General features: G+C 41.9%; 2 protein-coding genes across 2 annotated transcripts; one reads left to right on the forward strand and one right to left on the reverse strand.

The window, feature by feature from the left end:
* Positions 1-108: 108 nt before the first annotated feature.
* Positions 109-10,145, reverse strand: LOC310991946 (zinc finger protein 462-like; the record flags this gene model as incomplete). Its single annotated transcript, XM_083979877.1, has 9 exons — positions 109-644; positions 1,499-2,597; positions 3,014-3,237; positions 3,340-3,482; positions 3,758-3,992; positions 4,120-4,254; positions 4,441-4,559; positions 4,929-5,161; positions 5,271-10,145. 9 exons carry the CDS (start codon positions 10,143-10,145, stop codon positions 502-504), a joined length of 7,206 nt encoding a protein of 2,401 aa, XP_083836003.1. The 3' UTR covers positions 109-501.
* A 1,244-nt stretch (positions 10,146-11,389) lies between these two features.
* Positions 11,390-14,710, forward strand: coq2 (coenzyme Q2 4-hydroxybenzoate polyprenyltransferase). The gene is made up of 8 exons (XM_083978341.1): positions 11,390-11,472; positions 11,888-12,280; positions 12,637-12,803; positions 12,905-13,026; positions 13,134-13,219; positions 13,320-13,453; positions 14,070-14,258; positions 14,365-14,710. Exons 2-8 carry the CDS (start codon positions 11,950-11,952, stop codon positions 14,524-14,526), a joined length of 1,191 nt encoding a protein of 396 aa, XP_083834467.1. The 5' UTR covers positions 11,390-11,472; positions 11,888-11,949; the 3' UTR covers positions 14,527-14,710.
* Positions 14,711-15,529: the final 819 nt, after the last annotated feature.

Consider the following 15,529-nt stretch of genomic DNA (forward strand, 5'->3'; position numbering starts at 1 on the left):
GCTATATGGCAAAAGATTAAAATGTAAAGAAAAGTTTATTTTTGTAACAGGTTCACTGAAAAAAAAATGCAGGAGAATCAAATATCCAACTGCAGTGAGGGCAGCAAAAGCATTTCCACCAGCAGTAGTACTGAGGTTGGTACAGTTCCTAATATTGAAACATCTCTATAACAATATCAAACAGTGTGAAAATTTTTGTGTTTTACAGCATATTATGACAATGTGTCACATGTTTTGCAGTTACCAGCTTCGTTAAGAAGTTTTATTTATTGGATAGCAAAATTAAATCACACTCATATGTACCATAAAAAAAAGAAAAGATATCGTTTCAAAAAAGTTTTAAAATCTACAAAACATGAAAAAAAAGCATTTGTTTAAGTCATTTTCAAATACACAGTACAGTAAAAGAGCACAGGACGGTTCCTGAAAACAAAATTAAACTTCCCAAACAAAAAACATCAGTGGAAGCTGCTTCTGCCACCGGCAATGTCAGGAGAACCGTTACAACCCATGTCTCATAACGTGACGCGTCAGTTCAGAGCTGTCTTTGAGGTTTCGTCCACAAAACCCACAGGTATAAAGTTTTATTTCTGCAACCGATGGGCACAGGACTTCAGCAGCTACACTTGTGGTTGTCTCTGAACCTGAAAAACAAGAGAAATTAACTTTAAAACAGTAAAAAGCCAACAAAGTTTGAAAATCTGGCATATGTTGCAATGTGGCAAATCTGGTATTTTAACTTGAAAGCTTAAAGGGATAGTTCAACATTTTGGCAAATTGGCCCATTGCTATAATCCCTATAGTCATAGCAGTAGGTTCGTTACCTTTAATTGTCGGTGTAAGCTATTTTTAGAACGGCGGAGCAGAGCCATGAGCTGCTCAGAGCTACGCTACGGAGGCTAAGGGAATTGCTTGGTTTCCCTCATCAAACTCATCAAATACACAATCCAACAACTCCAAAACGCTTTCGTGGACAAGTTGTGACCTGCACATTCACCACGCTATGAGATAATAACAGAACGTTACGAAACTGAGCCGTTTTCGAGGTAAATACAGAGACTGCTTGCTGAAAAACTGTCCCCAACGGGAACGCGCATCAGCAGTTTTGCATGAATTTACCTCGAAAACAACTCTGTCTCGTAACGTTCTGTTATTATCTCATAGCGTGGTGAATGTGCAGGTCACAACTTGTCCACCAGAGCGTTTTAGAGTTGTTGGATTGTGTATTTGATGAGTTTGATGAGGGAAACCAAGAAATTCCATTAGCCTCCGTAGCGTAGCTCTGAGCAGCTCACGGCTCTGCTCCGCCGTTCTAAAAATAGCTTGCACTTACAATTAAAGGTAACGAACCTAATGCTATGACTATAGCGATTATGGCAATGGGCCAATTTGCCAAAATGTTGAACTATCCCTTTAATTGTCTCAATCAATCAAAAGGTTAGGGTTCCTTCAATTATAAATCATTCACTTAGATACATTACTGTGATCAAATTCTTACTTTTGTGCGCACTGATCTCGTCTTCTTCCTCGTGTTCCTGGTCCTTGCATGTGTCCCCACTGTCTTCAGTTACCATCTCATCTTCTTCCTCCATGCAACTCCCAAGAGGTGTTGGGTGATCCTTTAGATATTCATTCTCAAGCACTGGCATTTCTCCATAAGGGTCTGTCATCTCCTCACTGTGCGTCTGAACGCACTCAGGCTCTTCTTTGCAGTTTGTGAGCGAGACAGTTTGTGAGCTCTTAATATTATGGCTTATCATTAGTTGCACACGGTTGGGTGAAAGAGTTAACAAATGCCTGTCGACTTTAAAACGCTCATTATTATTTGCATGTGCGTGATTTCTCTTCGACTCCGGATCAACTTCAGGTTTCGAGTTACAGGACACAGCGATGCTTCCTCCTTCATCTGGCGACTCGTGTAGTGTATCGTCTCCGCGGTCCGACATGGCGCTCTCCTCCTCCGTCTTAATCGCTCTATCCTGATCTGCCATCGGGAGCTTGTCGTCTTCGTCCTTATCCAACAGGAGAATGTGACGCAGGATGTCATTTTCAACCCTTTCCTCGATGTTCAACGTCCTCTGCTGAAGCTCCTCCTCGTTTAACTCGTGGGCCTCCATTCTGACGGTGTTTTTACCGCATGTTGTTGAACTACCCTCTGCTGCCTCCTCTTCTTGCTGTGGGGAAATTAAGCCACCGTCCTCATAATGTCTCTCTTGAGGTTGAGCCTGGTTCCCGTGTCTCTCTGGGCTGCTGCATTCATCAGACTGAATATCTGCAATGTTTGCGCTCTCAGCATCCGACTCCACTTTAATCTCCATCAAGTCCGCGCTCCCTGCTTTGTGGCCTTGTGGGTCCTGTGATGATTCCTTCATATGAACTGTAGTTTCCTCCTCTGTGTTACTTTCTGCCAGGTTCTCGGCTTGTGTCTCTGTACCAAACTCTTCTGTTTCTACATCCTCGCTGTCATTGTTGTGGGGCTCAAAGTTTGATGACGTTTCCTCCTGCATCACCTGTTCCTCCTTTGTCATCGTACCAACGCTTGCCACCTCCAGCTGATCGAGGCTGACCTGGCCCACGAGCTCGTGGTTCCGCATGACCTGCACAAAAGAAAACAGAAACAAATGTCAAACTTGACAGCACCTATAGAGAAGATATAGATATATTTCAGAAACTTAGGAACCTGTGTTTCGAGCAGTGGCTCCCTGAACCCCTAAGGCAGGGAGGGACCAGCTGTAATGCAAGTTATTTTCAGCATTTTTCTTTTGGGAGCCAACACAGTTTTGCAGGTGTGGTAGAGGAACAACCCCAGAGGCTGCTGTCTGGCTACCATGGCCCGAGGGTTCAGTGAATTTTTTACATTAGCTTTGAAAACCTAAAACAAAGACAGTGCCAGTGCCAGTGCTTCCCTTTAATCATTAAAATTCTTGCACACTCAAAAAAAGGGGTAATGTATAATTTCTAGACACAAAAGAATTCCAGCGATGCAAAGTCGGCTTCAGCATCAAATCCTCACCTGATGCTTATCACTCAGGTGGGCCTCCAGGTCGCTCAGCAGCGCGCAGTCAAAGTAGCACAGCCGACACTTATAGGGCTTGATGTCATCGTGCTTAATCATGTGCAAACGCAGGTTTTCAGCACTGCCGCTCGTGAAAGTGCATTTGTGGCAGCGGAAGACGACGCCATGGAGGTAACGAGACAGCTTCGAGCGGCGCACCTCTATTGGCACAAGACGCTCATCTGAAACCAAACGAAAACAAATAATACTTGAGTACAGCATGACAGATTAGGGATTTCAGCAGGTGGGGGAAAACACTGAATCCTGTCCATCATCTAACCTACCGCGATGCAAGACGATGTGATCGATCATGCTGTTCTTGGTCTTGGTCTGGTAGAGGCAGAAAGGGCAGCGGAGGAATCTCTGTTGAGTAGCCTGTGCCTGAAAGGTTGAGTGACCCATCTCCACATGCATATCCAGGATTTTCCTAAACACAGGGGTGGACAAAGAAATTAAAACTCATCTGTTACTACACCTGACACCAAAATAACAATTATGTTAATTGTCTTATTCAGGAGAATTTCAGATTAAATTGTTACACATGAATGAAGCAATGTGAACCAGAGTTTTTGGAACAATTTATGATGTTCAAAAAATATTGCCAATTGTTTTCCAATTTCGTCTGTGGCCTTGTCTGCAGTAGTTCTCACACTCCAAAGAAAAATTCATAAAAGACAGATACCCCTGGTGGATATAACTTACCTGGAGCCAGTGAAGAAGTCACAGTCCCTACATTTGAGGATCTTCTTCCCGTGGCGGTTTGCGTAATGCCGCCTCAAACTTGAAATGTGTCCGGTGCTGAAAGTGCAGGACTCGCAGTGAAGCAGACTGTTCGACTGCTCGACCAGCGCCGTTTGCTGCAGGTTCGAGGTCTGTGCCACCAAATTGTAGTTGTTCAACTGTCTCTGCACATCTGGAGGCTCCAAATACAGGGATTCTGCTGAAGTAAAACAAAACCTTGGACCCTCAGTATGGCCACTTTGATATAAACAGTGTGTGTTTAATAGGCGTTTTGTTAGCTATATAAATATTAGGATTTATAAAACATAGGAGGGACAACTTGCCATCAGCCACGTCAGGTTCTTCTTTAGGCTCAGCCAAATAGTTATGGTCCTCTGATAGATTAGGAGGCTCCTTTCTGCTCGTATGAGCCCCCTCCGTTTCTTGGTTATCAGTCTCTGCAGAATCCACAATGACATCTACGGGCATCCAGCATTGGCAGACAGAAAAACAAGACAAGGTCAACGGATTAGACTATACAATACTCAAACCCTTTTCTCTTTCACACAGCAATGCAACTAGTAACAGTCAAAGCACAATGTGCATTGGAACAGCCCACGTGAAAGAAAGCACTTGACTTTGATTAAAGCTGTAATGTTGCTCACCCTGATGTTTTTTTGTAAAATGTGTCCTCCACAGGTCCAACACGGTCGTGCGAAAGGAGCAGATAACACATACAAAAGGCCTCAAGGTCCCATTTTTGTAGAGGAGGTATTTGTCAATGCTGGAGAGACATTGCCAGAAAAAATATTAAGTTGGATACAATCACAATTAGCTTATCGATTACTGAAGGCACACTGTGGGTTCAGGATTTCAAATTTGTGACATTCACTTTATGATGTACTGGTAAACTAAGTAGTGTGACATTATTAATCATCTTTGCACAGCTATCTGAATATGTGTAATGGCACTGGAACATGGGGGATCTCTTCTTGTTATTGTAATCACTGGAGTAGCATCATTTTCATTTATTACGTGAACAAATGTGTGACCAATTTCAATGACTTATATAATGAAAGGGCAGTGTTAAACAATAATTGACCTGATTTTTACATTTCTGAATGCTCATAGACCCATCAAAGCTTATTCTTACCTCTGCTTCTGCACTGAGGTAGGCAGATGGTTCAGTTTCTTAATGGCTGCCAGGGCTGCATGGCTGTGCTCATGTAAGCGCAAGCCTTTAAGAGAGTTGAAGTTCCTCCCACATGGTTTGCATCTGTGTTTGTCCGGTCTTGTTGGAGAATTGAAGCTCTCTTCTGGTGTGACACTCAATGGGGCCAGCTCCTCCACAGTCTCCAATATGGGCAGTTCTTCTTCCAAACCAGGCTGGAAATAAGACATAGCAAGGTTCATCAACTTTTAAACTTACGGTGTAGTTCAAGCATGTAACAAAAGATCGAGAATATAAATGATAATATGGGCAGTGTCAACTTACTTCAAAGGATGTGGCCTCCGGTGTTGTGGTAATGACTGGCGGTGCGTTTGCTGCTTTGGCTGCCTTCGCCTTCTTCTTCTCCCTCGCTGCATGCCGATCAAGGTGGTGACACAGTTTTCCAATTCCTCTAATTTTCTTTCTACAGTGGGCACATCTGTAAACTCCTCTGTAATTCTTTGATGGTTCTGACAACACGATGAAGTCCATTTTGCAATGAAAAACACTATAGTGGGCAATGAGCAGCTGCGGTGAGTCAAACATCAGGTTTGGACACTTCTTACATTTGAGCGGTGCACCTTCCTCCAGCATAGCTCTGTGCAGGTAGCCGGATTTACGTTTTGTATAGTTCACAAGCAGCTTGTATGTGGTGAGAGGATCCAATTTGTGAGCGTTTTTGTAGTGACATTGCAGGTATTTTCGACAATTACCAACATAGAAGCACATGGCGCACTTGTACTGCGATTCCTCATTTTCCAATGACACCTGACGTTTCTCAGGTGAGGTCGGCTGTTGACTGAGGTCTGCGTTTGTGGTTTCCATTGCCGTTGCTGTTCCTAAACTGTCGCTCTGGTTTTTTATAGCCAAAGCCTCCAATACAGAGTAGTCCGAGTCATAATGAGCCTGTTTTTTAGTCTTTGTTTTAGGGTCCATCGAATGTCCAGAAGCTGCTTGACCAGCCTGTTTGCGCTCCATCTCTTGATGGGCTTTCAATTTCGTCAATGTAGCATAAACTTGGGAACATGTTTTACACTTGTACCCTCTTTCATTTGAACTCCTTCCCATCTTACAGCCGACCATATTGCTTACAACTATTTCATCTCTTTTAAGTTCATCTGCCCTGGCCACAACAGTAGGATGCTTCATTTGGCAATGAGTGAGTATTCCATGGGTGCAAGCATTCACATATGGACAGCGTGGACACTTGAAAACCGTTACTCTTTTTTCAGGGTCAGGCTGCTCTGGGACGCGTTTGGCAACTTCAGCACGGTATTTAAGGAAGGCATCCTTTCCATGTTTCCTTATAATATGGTTTTCCAGATACTTTTCTGAGTAGTAGGGAGAAAAGCACAGGTTGCACTTGTAGGCATAATCTCTTAGAACAGCATTAGATGCATTCCTGTGCTGAAGTTGCACATGGCGACTGAGTGCTAGTTTGTTGGTGCAAGTATAACTGCATTGCTGGCACTTAATCCGTGTAAATTTTTTTTTAGATAGAAAGGAAGCCTTTGATACTGATCCTTGACTGCTGCGGTTATTAGATTGTTGTAGTAGGTTTCTTATAACCAATGGTTCAAGAGGTGGTTTGAGGTCATTCTGCACAGTGTCATTATGATCCTTCTCACGGTGTTTATTGAACTTCTCCAGTGTTGCATGGATTTGAGGGCAGGTTTCACACATGTACCCCTTAAATTTCATACTCTTTCCTTTATCTTTCAAACTGTGTAGATATTTTTCATCCACATGAGTACTGCCTACACTGGAAGGTAAGGTGGGATGTTTCATCTGGCAGTGAGTGAATACTCCTTGATAGTTGGTACTGATGTAGGTACAATGTGGACAATTGAAGACATGGACACGAGTTGGTTTTTGTACTACCCGTTTGGCTGAACTTTTACACCAAGCGTCTAGGTGTTTCATACCATAGTGAGTCTGGAGACCATGGTGGGTGTTAAATATTGCAGGGCAATAACAGCACTTGACCGATGAAGGAGATTCTGTCTTTACACCAGATAAACGAAGTGACCCACCAGATCCAGGAGGTACTTCTTGGGTGACAATTGTCCCTTGCATTTCATTGCGTTCTTCCACATTGCTGTTTTCACTTTTCAGTTTCTCACTGGTGATGACATTCAGGACTGAGCCGTCATCTTTCACAGTCCAAGGATGAACAGCGCGGTAGTGCTGTGCCAAACTTGACATTGAATTACCTCTAAATGAACATGCTCTGCACGAATGCCTCTTTGTTTTATTTTGTCCAGATCTTTGGGATGGTAAACTGCCATCAGTACAAGCACCGTCGCTCATAGCATCGATGTGCTCTATCTTGACATTCTTGTCTTCGGGGGGGTCTTTGTAAGGACCAACATATAACTTCCTGGATAAGTACTCAAAGGTCATTCCACGTTCCGGATGTTGTTCATCGAAGTGCTTTTGGACTTCTGCTGCAGCTTCGTGAGAGAAAACACAGGTGTCACAATGATAGCCTGACTGTACCGATCCATGTTTATAAAGAATTCGTAGAATTTCATTAAGTGTGCGATTTGAATTGTGGCTTTTCGACATATGCCCCCTCAAAGCACTAAGACCCTCACATCTGAAGGGGCATTTATGGCACTTAAAGGCCCCTGTTGTTCTTGTAGCTCTCAGAGATGGTGACGCTGAAACTGACAAGCGTTTGGAAAGCATCTTTGTTGTCGTTTTTTTTTTCTTTCCTTTTCCCACAAGGGATGCATTTTTAGCTGCTTGGCTAGCAGTTGTTTGAAGGAGCGAATTCTGTGCCTGTTTGAGAACCTCCAAGGTATACCTTTGGATCTGAGGGGACTTAACCTGAGCCCAACGATGACTTTCAAAGCAATGCCTCACCATACGGTCCATAGAATTGTGCCTATAGTTGCACAAGGGGCAGAACTGCATATCTTCATCGCCTTTATTCAGGATTGGGAGAGGTAGATTAGTAGAGGAGGCGCACTCTTCTGTCTTCGATTTTTTGATTTCATCACGAATCAAAGCTGTGTGTTCAAGTATGGTTTCTAGAGTGGTATTAATCCGTTGATGCGCTTTGTTTTGATGGTTAATCACTCCTTTTAATGTTGGATTTCCAAAGTTGCACTTTTGGCAGTAAAACAAGTTTTCGGCACGTACATAAGGATTAGATATCGTCACTGAAGCATCTCCTACGTTATCTTCTTCTGGGGCCTCAGTTTTACTTTGCTGTTTTTTCCACATGTCAGCACTATACCTCAAGATGTCCTCAGTGTTCCTCAGGCCATGCTCAGCATGTTTCACCTTATGATGGCCAGCAACACTTTTGGCGTTGGTACTGGAATAACTGCAAAACTGGCAGTAAAACAGTTTATCTGGTGAACTGGAGGATGAATTTGCAGCAGGTGTCTTTCTGTTAGATTTGGTAGTCTTTGTTTTGCTTCCCTCCTGTGCAGTTTTCACTTTCTCAGGTTCGGGGGACTCTGTGTTAGAAGCGTCTGGTGTGCGCTTGCGTTTCAAAGTCAATGAAATCTTTCTCTGTAGCTTTGCTCTTTTAGAAGAATCCAAGATGTTGTTCTGGGGTGTATCGTTTTCTGTTACTGTGACAGCTTTCTTGGGCGTCATCTGTGATGTGACATTAGCTGATTGTTTGATTTTGTCAATTGTGACTTCTTCATCTGGATGACTTTTTTGATAGTGGACATGCATAACAACAGCTGACTTATGACTAAATTGACAACCGTTACAATGATATAAAACCGTGTCCGACGCTTTCGAGATAGGATGTTGGGGAGACTGTGCATTTTTGACTTCCTCCTCTTGAGCCACTGAGTATCTGTAGTACAACAGCGAATTATTCACTTTATGATTCGGGTGGTTTTCCTTGTAATGTCTTTTCAATAGATTCAATACATTGGATGTAAACGGACACACAAAACACTTGAAAACCAACTTCAGCTCAGGCAACTGCTTTGAGAAAACATTTGGGGCTTCTGGGTGATTTTCTGCGTAGTGTCTCTTTAGGTCAGCAACATTTAAAAACTCAACGGGACACTCCAGACAACGAAAGGTAGCACTCTGATCGCTCTGATCCTTAATGTAGGCAACGGTATATTTCACGTAAGGGTGGTGATTCCGGTAATGGATAGATATGGCTTTGGTGCCCATATCACTGTAGTTACACTGCTTACAAAAACAGAGTTTGGGGTTTTCTGTGTCTTCATTTAACAAATTAGCCATCTTTTCTTCTTCATCCTCACTAATTTCAAACAAAAAGTCTGTGTTGCTTGATGTCTGATTTTCTTTTTCCTTTGCTTCCTCTGGCAGCATTTCCTGTTTTTTACTTAACTTTGCTTTTTTAGCAGCGCTACTGAACGGTTCATCATTGCTCCTCTTGCCCCATTTGTTAGGAGGGTTTTTTGTTACTTGTTCCACAGGCTCTGGTGATGTCAAGTCAGGAATGGCAAGGTGGTTATCCAGCAGAAATCGGTTAGACCCTTGTTTAGAGATATCAATCATGGACTTTGCAGTGACCTTAAACACACCGCTGCTCTCTGGGCTGGAGCATGATGGAGATTCTTTCAGAATTAGTGTCTCTTGCATCTCCCTGCTCTCTACAGGCCGTGGGTTCTCAGATAACTTCAACGAGGGTTTTCCTTGTGATCCAGATACTGGTAGAAAGTACTTGGTGATGGTTTGCAAAGGTCTCTTGTATGTTTTCAGATCCTTCGATGAGTTAACCGGGCATTTAGATTTTGGGGTAGATTTATCTGAACGAATCTCCTTAGCCTCTGCACCTTTCTTGTGCTGTTCTGTTGAAATTACAATTATTTCCTGGTTTTCTGGAAAGGCCGGATTTAATACTATCCCATTCTGGGTTTCTGATACTTTCTTACATCGCATTTCATGTTCGGTCAAGTTCTCTTGGTTGCAAGCTTTAAAATCACAATGCTGGCATTGAAAATTTCCCAAAGTGATTCTCCTGTTACCGCATACTGTGATAGTCTCATGGTGTTTCAGACCAGCTTCTCTCAGAGCCGTGTCCACATCAAGGCTATGCACAATGTTGAGATGCTCAAAAAGGTAGACTTTGGATTTGAAGATGATCGGGCAACGACTACATTGTAAAGACTTGACCGGGGATGTCTCTGGGACAGCCTTATTGTCAGTCATGTGTCCAGAGGTGGAAAAGTGCACTGAGTCTGAGGAGGTGAATAAAGGATAACGTTGAATACCGAAAGTAATATGATGCACTACAATAACAGAAAAACTAAACGTAGTAAATACCTTGTTGCATCTTGCATTCCTCTGAGGTCCAGGAGACCGTAAACCAAAAACACAGCAGTGACACACCTAGAGGATTGAAAACAAACGTTGCATTTCTCAAGAGTTTACAAACATCCACGTGTTTCGCTCCTGTTAGACTTTACAGCTGTCGCAACTGAGGATTTCTGCAAATCAAACACGGGTATACGGGCACATCACACTGGTATTTAACTTTCAGTTAGTTAAGTTCAACAGGAAGGAGTCGTAAAATCGACACCACACAATGGAAAAGACATGTGCGTAAATACAACTTGGAGAAATACATACCGCTGCGCACAGAGTTTGTGGTAAGGCGGGCAGAAAAAGGCAGGATGGTGTTTACGATGCGATGTTTTGAACCGTTGTTGCGAATAACATGAAGAGACCGCACGTTTCCGCCATTTTTCCCGCGACTACAACTCACTGCTTCCTCTGCAGCGAAAAACCATCAATGAACTCGGATCACAACTCCACTTCCGCCCGAGAGTCACTTCACCTTCAAAATAAAAGTCAGTGAATGCGCTCGCAAAGGAGGAGTTCAGTTATGAATTAACTTAATTTAAACGATTGATAGATTATCCAAAATAGATTAAAAAAAATATATTTGTGATCGTCTATTTCAGCGTACACATGTAATGTTACTGTCGTAGCAGCTCAAGGTGGATAGGTCATCATTAAATCATTCATAAACGTAGATTTATTTCCACATGCATTGCAGGAAACGTTAACCAATCAGTGTGGCTTTATTTCCGACTTTCCATCCACAGCCCCCGTTGCTTTCGTTTTAGTTTGGCCTGTTTTCATTCAAATTTATTTCAAAGCAAAGAGTAGGCTACGTTTTTTTTTTTTTATTTATTGTTTGATATCAAAATTCAACTACAAAATTTCGGCAAATTTTGGTAACGTTAATGCCGTAGAGAAGAAAACTGAAGAAGAATTTCAAATTATTATTATTATTATTTTTTTTAGTTGATATTGATACAGACATCTATATGAAAATTACAATAAATATTTTTATGAATATGTTTTAATAGTGGTATAAGTGTGTTGGTCTGTCCTTGGTTCCGAGGTTGAACCTGGTTTCACCCGGATCGACATCCGGCGGACAATAACAGGAAACTACAACAGTAGTGTCGCCACCGGTGTAGTGCCTCCGTCCTTCAAAATTAGCTGTCTCTCATCTGTATCTCACAGTGTATGTTGGTTTCACCCTTAAAGTTATTCGTGTATTTATTGATTTATTGTGTTAAATGCAGGTTAACTTAGAGGGGTGTTAGTTGAGCCTGTTTGCAACATTCATTCATACTTCAGAGAAATGCATGGCGATAATAGCGTGTCATTTTCTGTATGATTCTGTATTAGTTAAATTATCTCAATCCTCACAGTAGATATAAATCAATAGACCATTAATATACTTAACTACTGCTGCAGGCACACAGCTAAGAGACTCACATGAACCTGTCAGTCTTTGTGCATCTGATTCATTCAGTGTAGGAACAAAAGGAAATGCCTGCTCAAGCAAATCACCCCTCCTCTGTGAAAAAAGCCAGTGTCAAACCTTTGTGTGTGTGTGTGTGGTTTTGTTTTTTTGTTTTTTTGTGTATGTTCAGGGGGTGACACTGACACCGAGGAGAAAACCACAATGCCAGTCTGACTTCAGGGACCCACCACCATGCTCCCAGCCAGGCTGAGCAGCCGGCTGCCTCTCACCGGCCTGAGGAGGACTCACCATGGAGCCTACCCTTGTCTCTACTCTCTGGCAGACTGCCTCCTCCATAACAAGGAAGGGACGGGGCCTAAGCATGGGCTCGGTTTGGACTCCGGCGTGTTGAAAAAAAGAGTGTTTTACAGCCAGGGTGCAATCCGCCCATCAGTCAGACTAACCCGTGAAATCCAGAAATATGGGACGAGACCGTTCAGTTTATCAGCTGCTACGATTGTGAATTCAGCTCCAGCGCCCGTCCAGCCATACCTCCGACTGATGAGGCTGGACAAACCCATCGGTTTGTTTGTACATTTTGTTTGTAATGAAAGTCACATCTGGAGTAAATTTAAGTGACATACAGGTCTGTGCAAAAAGCGTTTTAATTGATTAGTTTCATTGTTTTTTGCTCTGACCACTTGCCACAGTTGTTCTGTGAATCGAGACTACCTCAAAAAGTATTTTTGTCTCTTGATGAAATCCCAGAGTGACTCCTTTTGGATTTGTACACAGAGGAAATTAAATTTATTTTAGATGTTACTTCTGTCTTCGCCTGGATTTAAACCCCACAGGACTGACCCACTTTGAATTCAATGTGAAGTTTGAGTTTAAGTTGTAATACACAGGTTTTGTTGTGTGTGTGTTTTTTTATTACAGGGACATGGCTGCTGTATCTCCCTTGTACATGGAGCATTGCTCTGGCTGCAGACCCCGGCAACCTCCCACATCTGGGCATGCTCACTCTGTTTGGTACCGGTGCTCTGCTGATGAGAGGAGCGGGCTGCACCATCAACGACATGTGGGACAAAGACTTTGACAAAAAGGTATATGAAACTCATATACAGTCATTTTCTGGTATTTATATTACAAATGTTTTAGTTTTAACTATTGTTTTTTACTGTATTTTGTTATTATTACCATGCAGGTGTCCCGGACAGCCACTCGACCCATTGCCTCAGGGGAGATCTCTCAAATGCAGGCACTAGTCTTCCTCGGGGGGCAGCTCTCTCTTGCACTTGGGGTTCTCTTGTGTCTCAACTATTACAGGTACAGTCAATGTTGTCTAGTTCAGACAAAAATATTGTCTTTTTGTTTCTCATATACTCAATGGTTTAACAGTGTTTGACCCAAAGCTTTGAAAATGTTTCTGACAGCATAGCTCTGGGTGCTGCTTCATTGTCTCTAGTCGTCACGTACCCACTGATGAAGAGGATCACATATTGGCCACAGCTTGTGCTAGGTATTGCATTGTACTATACTGTAATAAGATTAACTGTATAAGAGTGCCTCAAGAATCGCTTAGTGCTCAGTCTAAACGTGGATCCGCTCCTTCTGTTCAGGCCTCACCTTTAACTGGGGAGCACTGCTCGGCTGGTCCGCTGTTAAGGGCTCCTGCGATTGGTCCGTGTGCCTCCCGCTGTATTTCTCAGGAGTGATGTGGACGTTGATATACGACACCATATATGCACATCAGGTGAAGTGGACGGCAAACTTTTTAAATGGCAAACACCATCTTATACATTTGAAATTAAGAGAAACATTGTGACATAATGTTTTACCCACTGTATTGCTATATTGCACAGCACCACTGTAGTACAATGTTAGCTTCAGATTGCCTTTCTGCACCAGTTCAAGATGCAAACTATTCCTTTGTTTTTATTTGATTGCAACCTAGAGATGGTAGTTTTAGTTAGTTAGTTAGTTTTTTATTTGCACATTTTATAACCCGCGTAAAACAATGAAAATAGTAAAATTAAACATTGTGCAGGAGAGGTAGAAGCCAAAAAAGGCTTATAAAAATACCTCCCCTATGTAAAAAAACAACAACAACAACAGTGGTGGTCTTCAGAGTAAGACAACACAGAAATTCACAGCATAAAAAACTGAAAAGAAAGAAAGACAAAGAAAAAAAGAAAGACAAATGAACATGGAAAAATGAAAGATACTGAATTAATAAAAAAACAAAAAACAGCATTAGTGTTAATGCTGTGCTCACAATCAGAGATAGGAGTTGAATATAAGTTTATAATGACTCATCTGTGCAAATAGGATGATATTGAATGACACTTTATTCTTTCTTTGTTAACCAGGACAAGGACGATGACGTCAAAGTAGGAGTCAAATCTACTGCGTTGCGGTTCCAGGAGCAAACCAAACCTTGGTTGGGTGGATTCACTGCGGCCATGATGTCAGGACTCGTTGTAGCTGGGATCAATGCTGAACAGACTCTACCTTACTATGCTGTTCTGTCCACAGTGGCCATCCACCTAACACACCAGGCAAGAAATATGATCTTACAGAGTTTTTTTTCAAACCCATGACCAAGCTTTGTGGTTATTATCCTGACCCGACATCTCACAGTGTCTCTTCTCTTCTCTCCTTTAGATTTACACATTGGACATCAATAAACCAGACGACTGCTGGAAGAAGTTCGTCTCAAACAGAAACCTTGGACTACTGTTATTTTTGGGCATTGTTGCTGGCAACCTGTGGAAGGAAAGAAGAGAAACTTTGCTGCAAGATGAGGAGGATGCAGACGTCAGATGAGTGACATAAACAGCCCAGACTAGCACATTTTATTACATGTACAGTACATTACATACTGCATCATTACGGACTACCAAGATAAATGTTGTGCCCTGAAAACACAATTTAAAGAATCACATTTAACTGTATTTTGAAATAAAATAATAAACTCATTTTTACATACTGTATATAGTGAACTACTGTGTACAAGCCCTCATATCAATATAATTGTGCATCATTGGTTATTGTGCACAAAAACAAACAAAAAATAACCATTTTAACCTCAAATCATTTGTGAAGTTTAAACATGTATTTCTATTTTTTTTTGTAAAATCACATTAAATGAGTTATTTGTGTATTTTGCCATTGCTCCATGGCCACTAGAAGCCTTGAATTAAATTTTCAGGATTCAAGATTCCTTGATTTCTCTATTTACCAAGAGCTTTTTCCAGTTTTTTTTTTCTTTTATCTATGTCACTTATGTTCTTGTACTGAAGTTAGCGTGCTAACCAGTTAATTGCGGACTATCTCTTTACTTTAAAAATCACTGTAGGGTTCAGGCTGTCCTGAGGAAGAGGCATTGCTCACAGGGCATAATATAACCTCTTGTCTTGTAAATAGCTGAAGCTCTTGGCAGGACTGGTGAGTAAACAGCTGTAAATGTTCATCCTGGCTCATAGCATTACCAAAAAACTCCCAGTCAGCTCCTGTTGGCCTGCAGTAACAAATATCTGACCACTAGGGGGCAGCATGACTCATTTGATTCACTTGATGAACGTAACCTGAGTCACTGTGTCAAGAACTGTTGAACAAATTATCCGGGTCTTTATTTTCACTTTCTTCCTGAGTCACTGGGTTACATTTCCTTTGGAGTAGGTAATGTTTCCTCATCCTGTCTGAACTTGTTTAAGAAAAACTGCCTATTGTTTTATATGAGGAGCTGGTTAATTGGTGCTTTTTCCAAGTTTATTACTGTGTGTTGCTCGATTACTATGATGCCAACATCAGAAATATCAGTTAATGC

Source organism: Trachurus trachurus, assembly GCF_905171665.1.
Source record: "Trachurus trachurus genome assembly, chromosome: 9".
Classification (NCBI taxonomy): domain Eukaryota; kingdom Metazoa; phylum Chordata; class Actinopteri; order Carangiformes; family Carangidae; genus Trachurus; species Trachurus trachurus.

Bases quoted from the DNA above. Each gene is read 5' to 3' on its own strand.
- coq2 (XM_083978341.1), top strand. From the start codon at position 11,950: ATGCTCCCAGCCAGGCTGAGCAGCCGGCTGCCTCTCACCGGCCTGAGG. The intron at 12,804-12,904 runs GTATATGAAACT...ATTACCATGCAG, and splicing joins ACAAAGACTTTGACAAAAAG to GTGTCCCGGACAGCCACTCG. The intron at 13,454-14,069 runs GTGAAGTGGACG...TTTGTTAACCAG, and splicing joins ACACCATATATGCACATCAG to GACAAGGACGATGACGTCAA.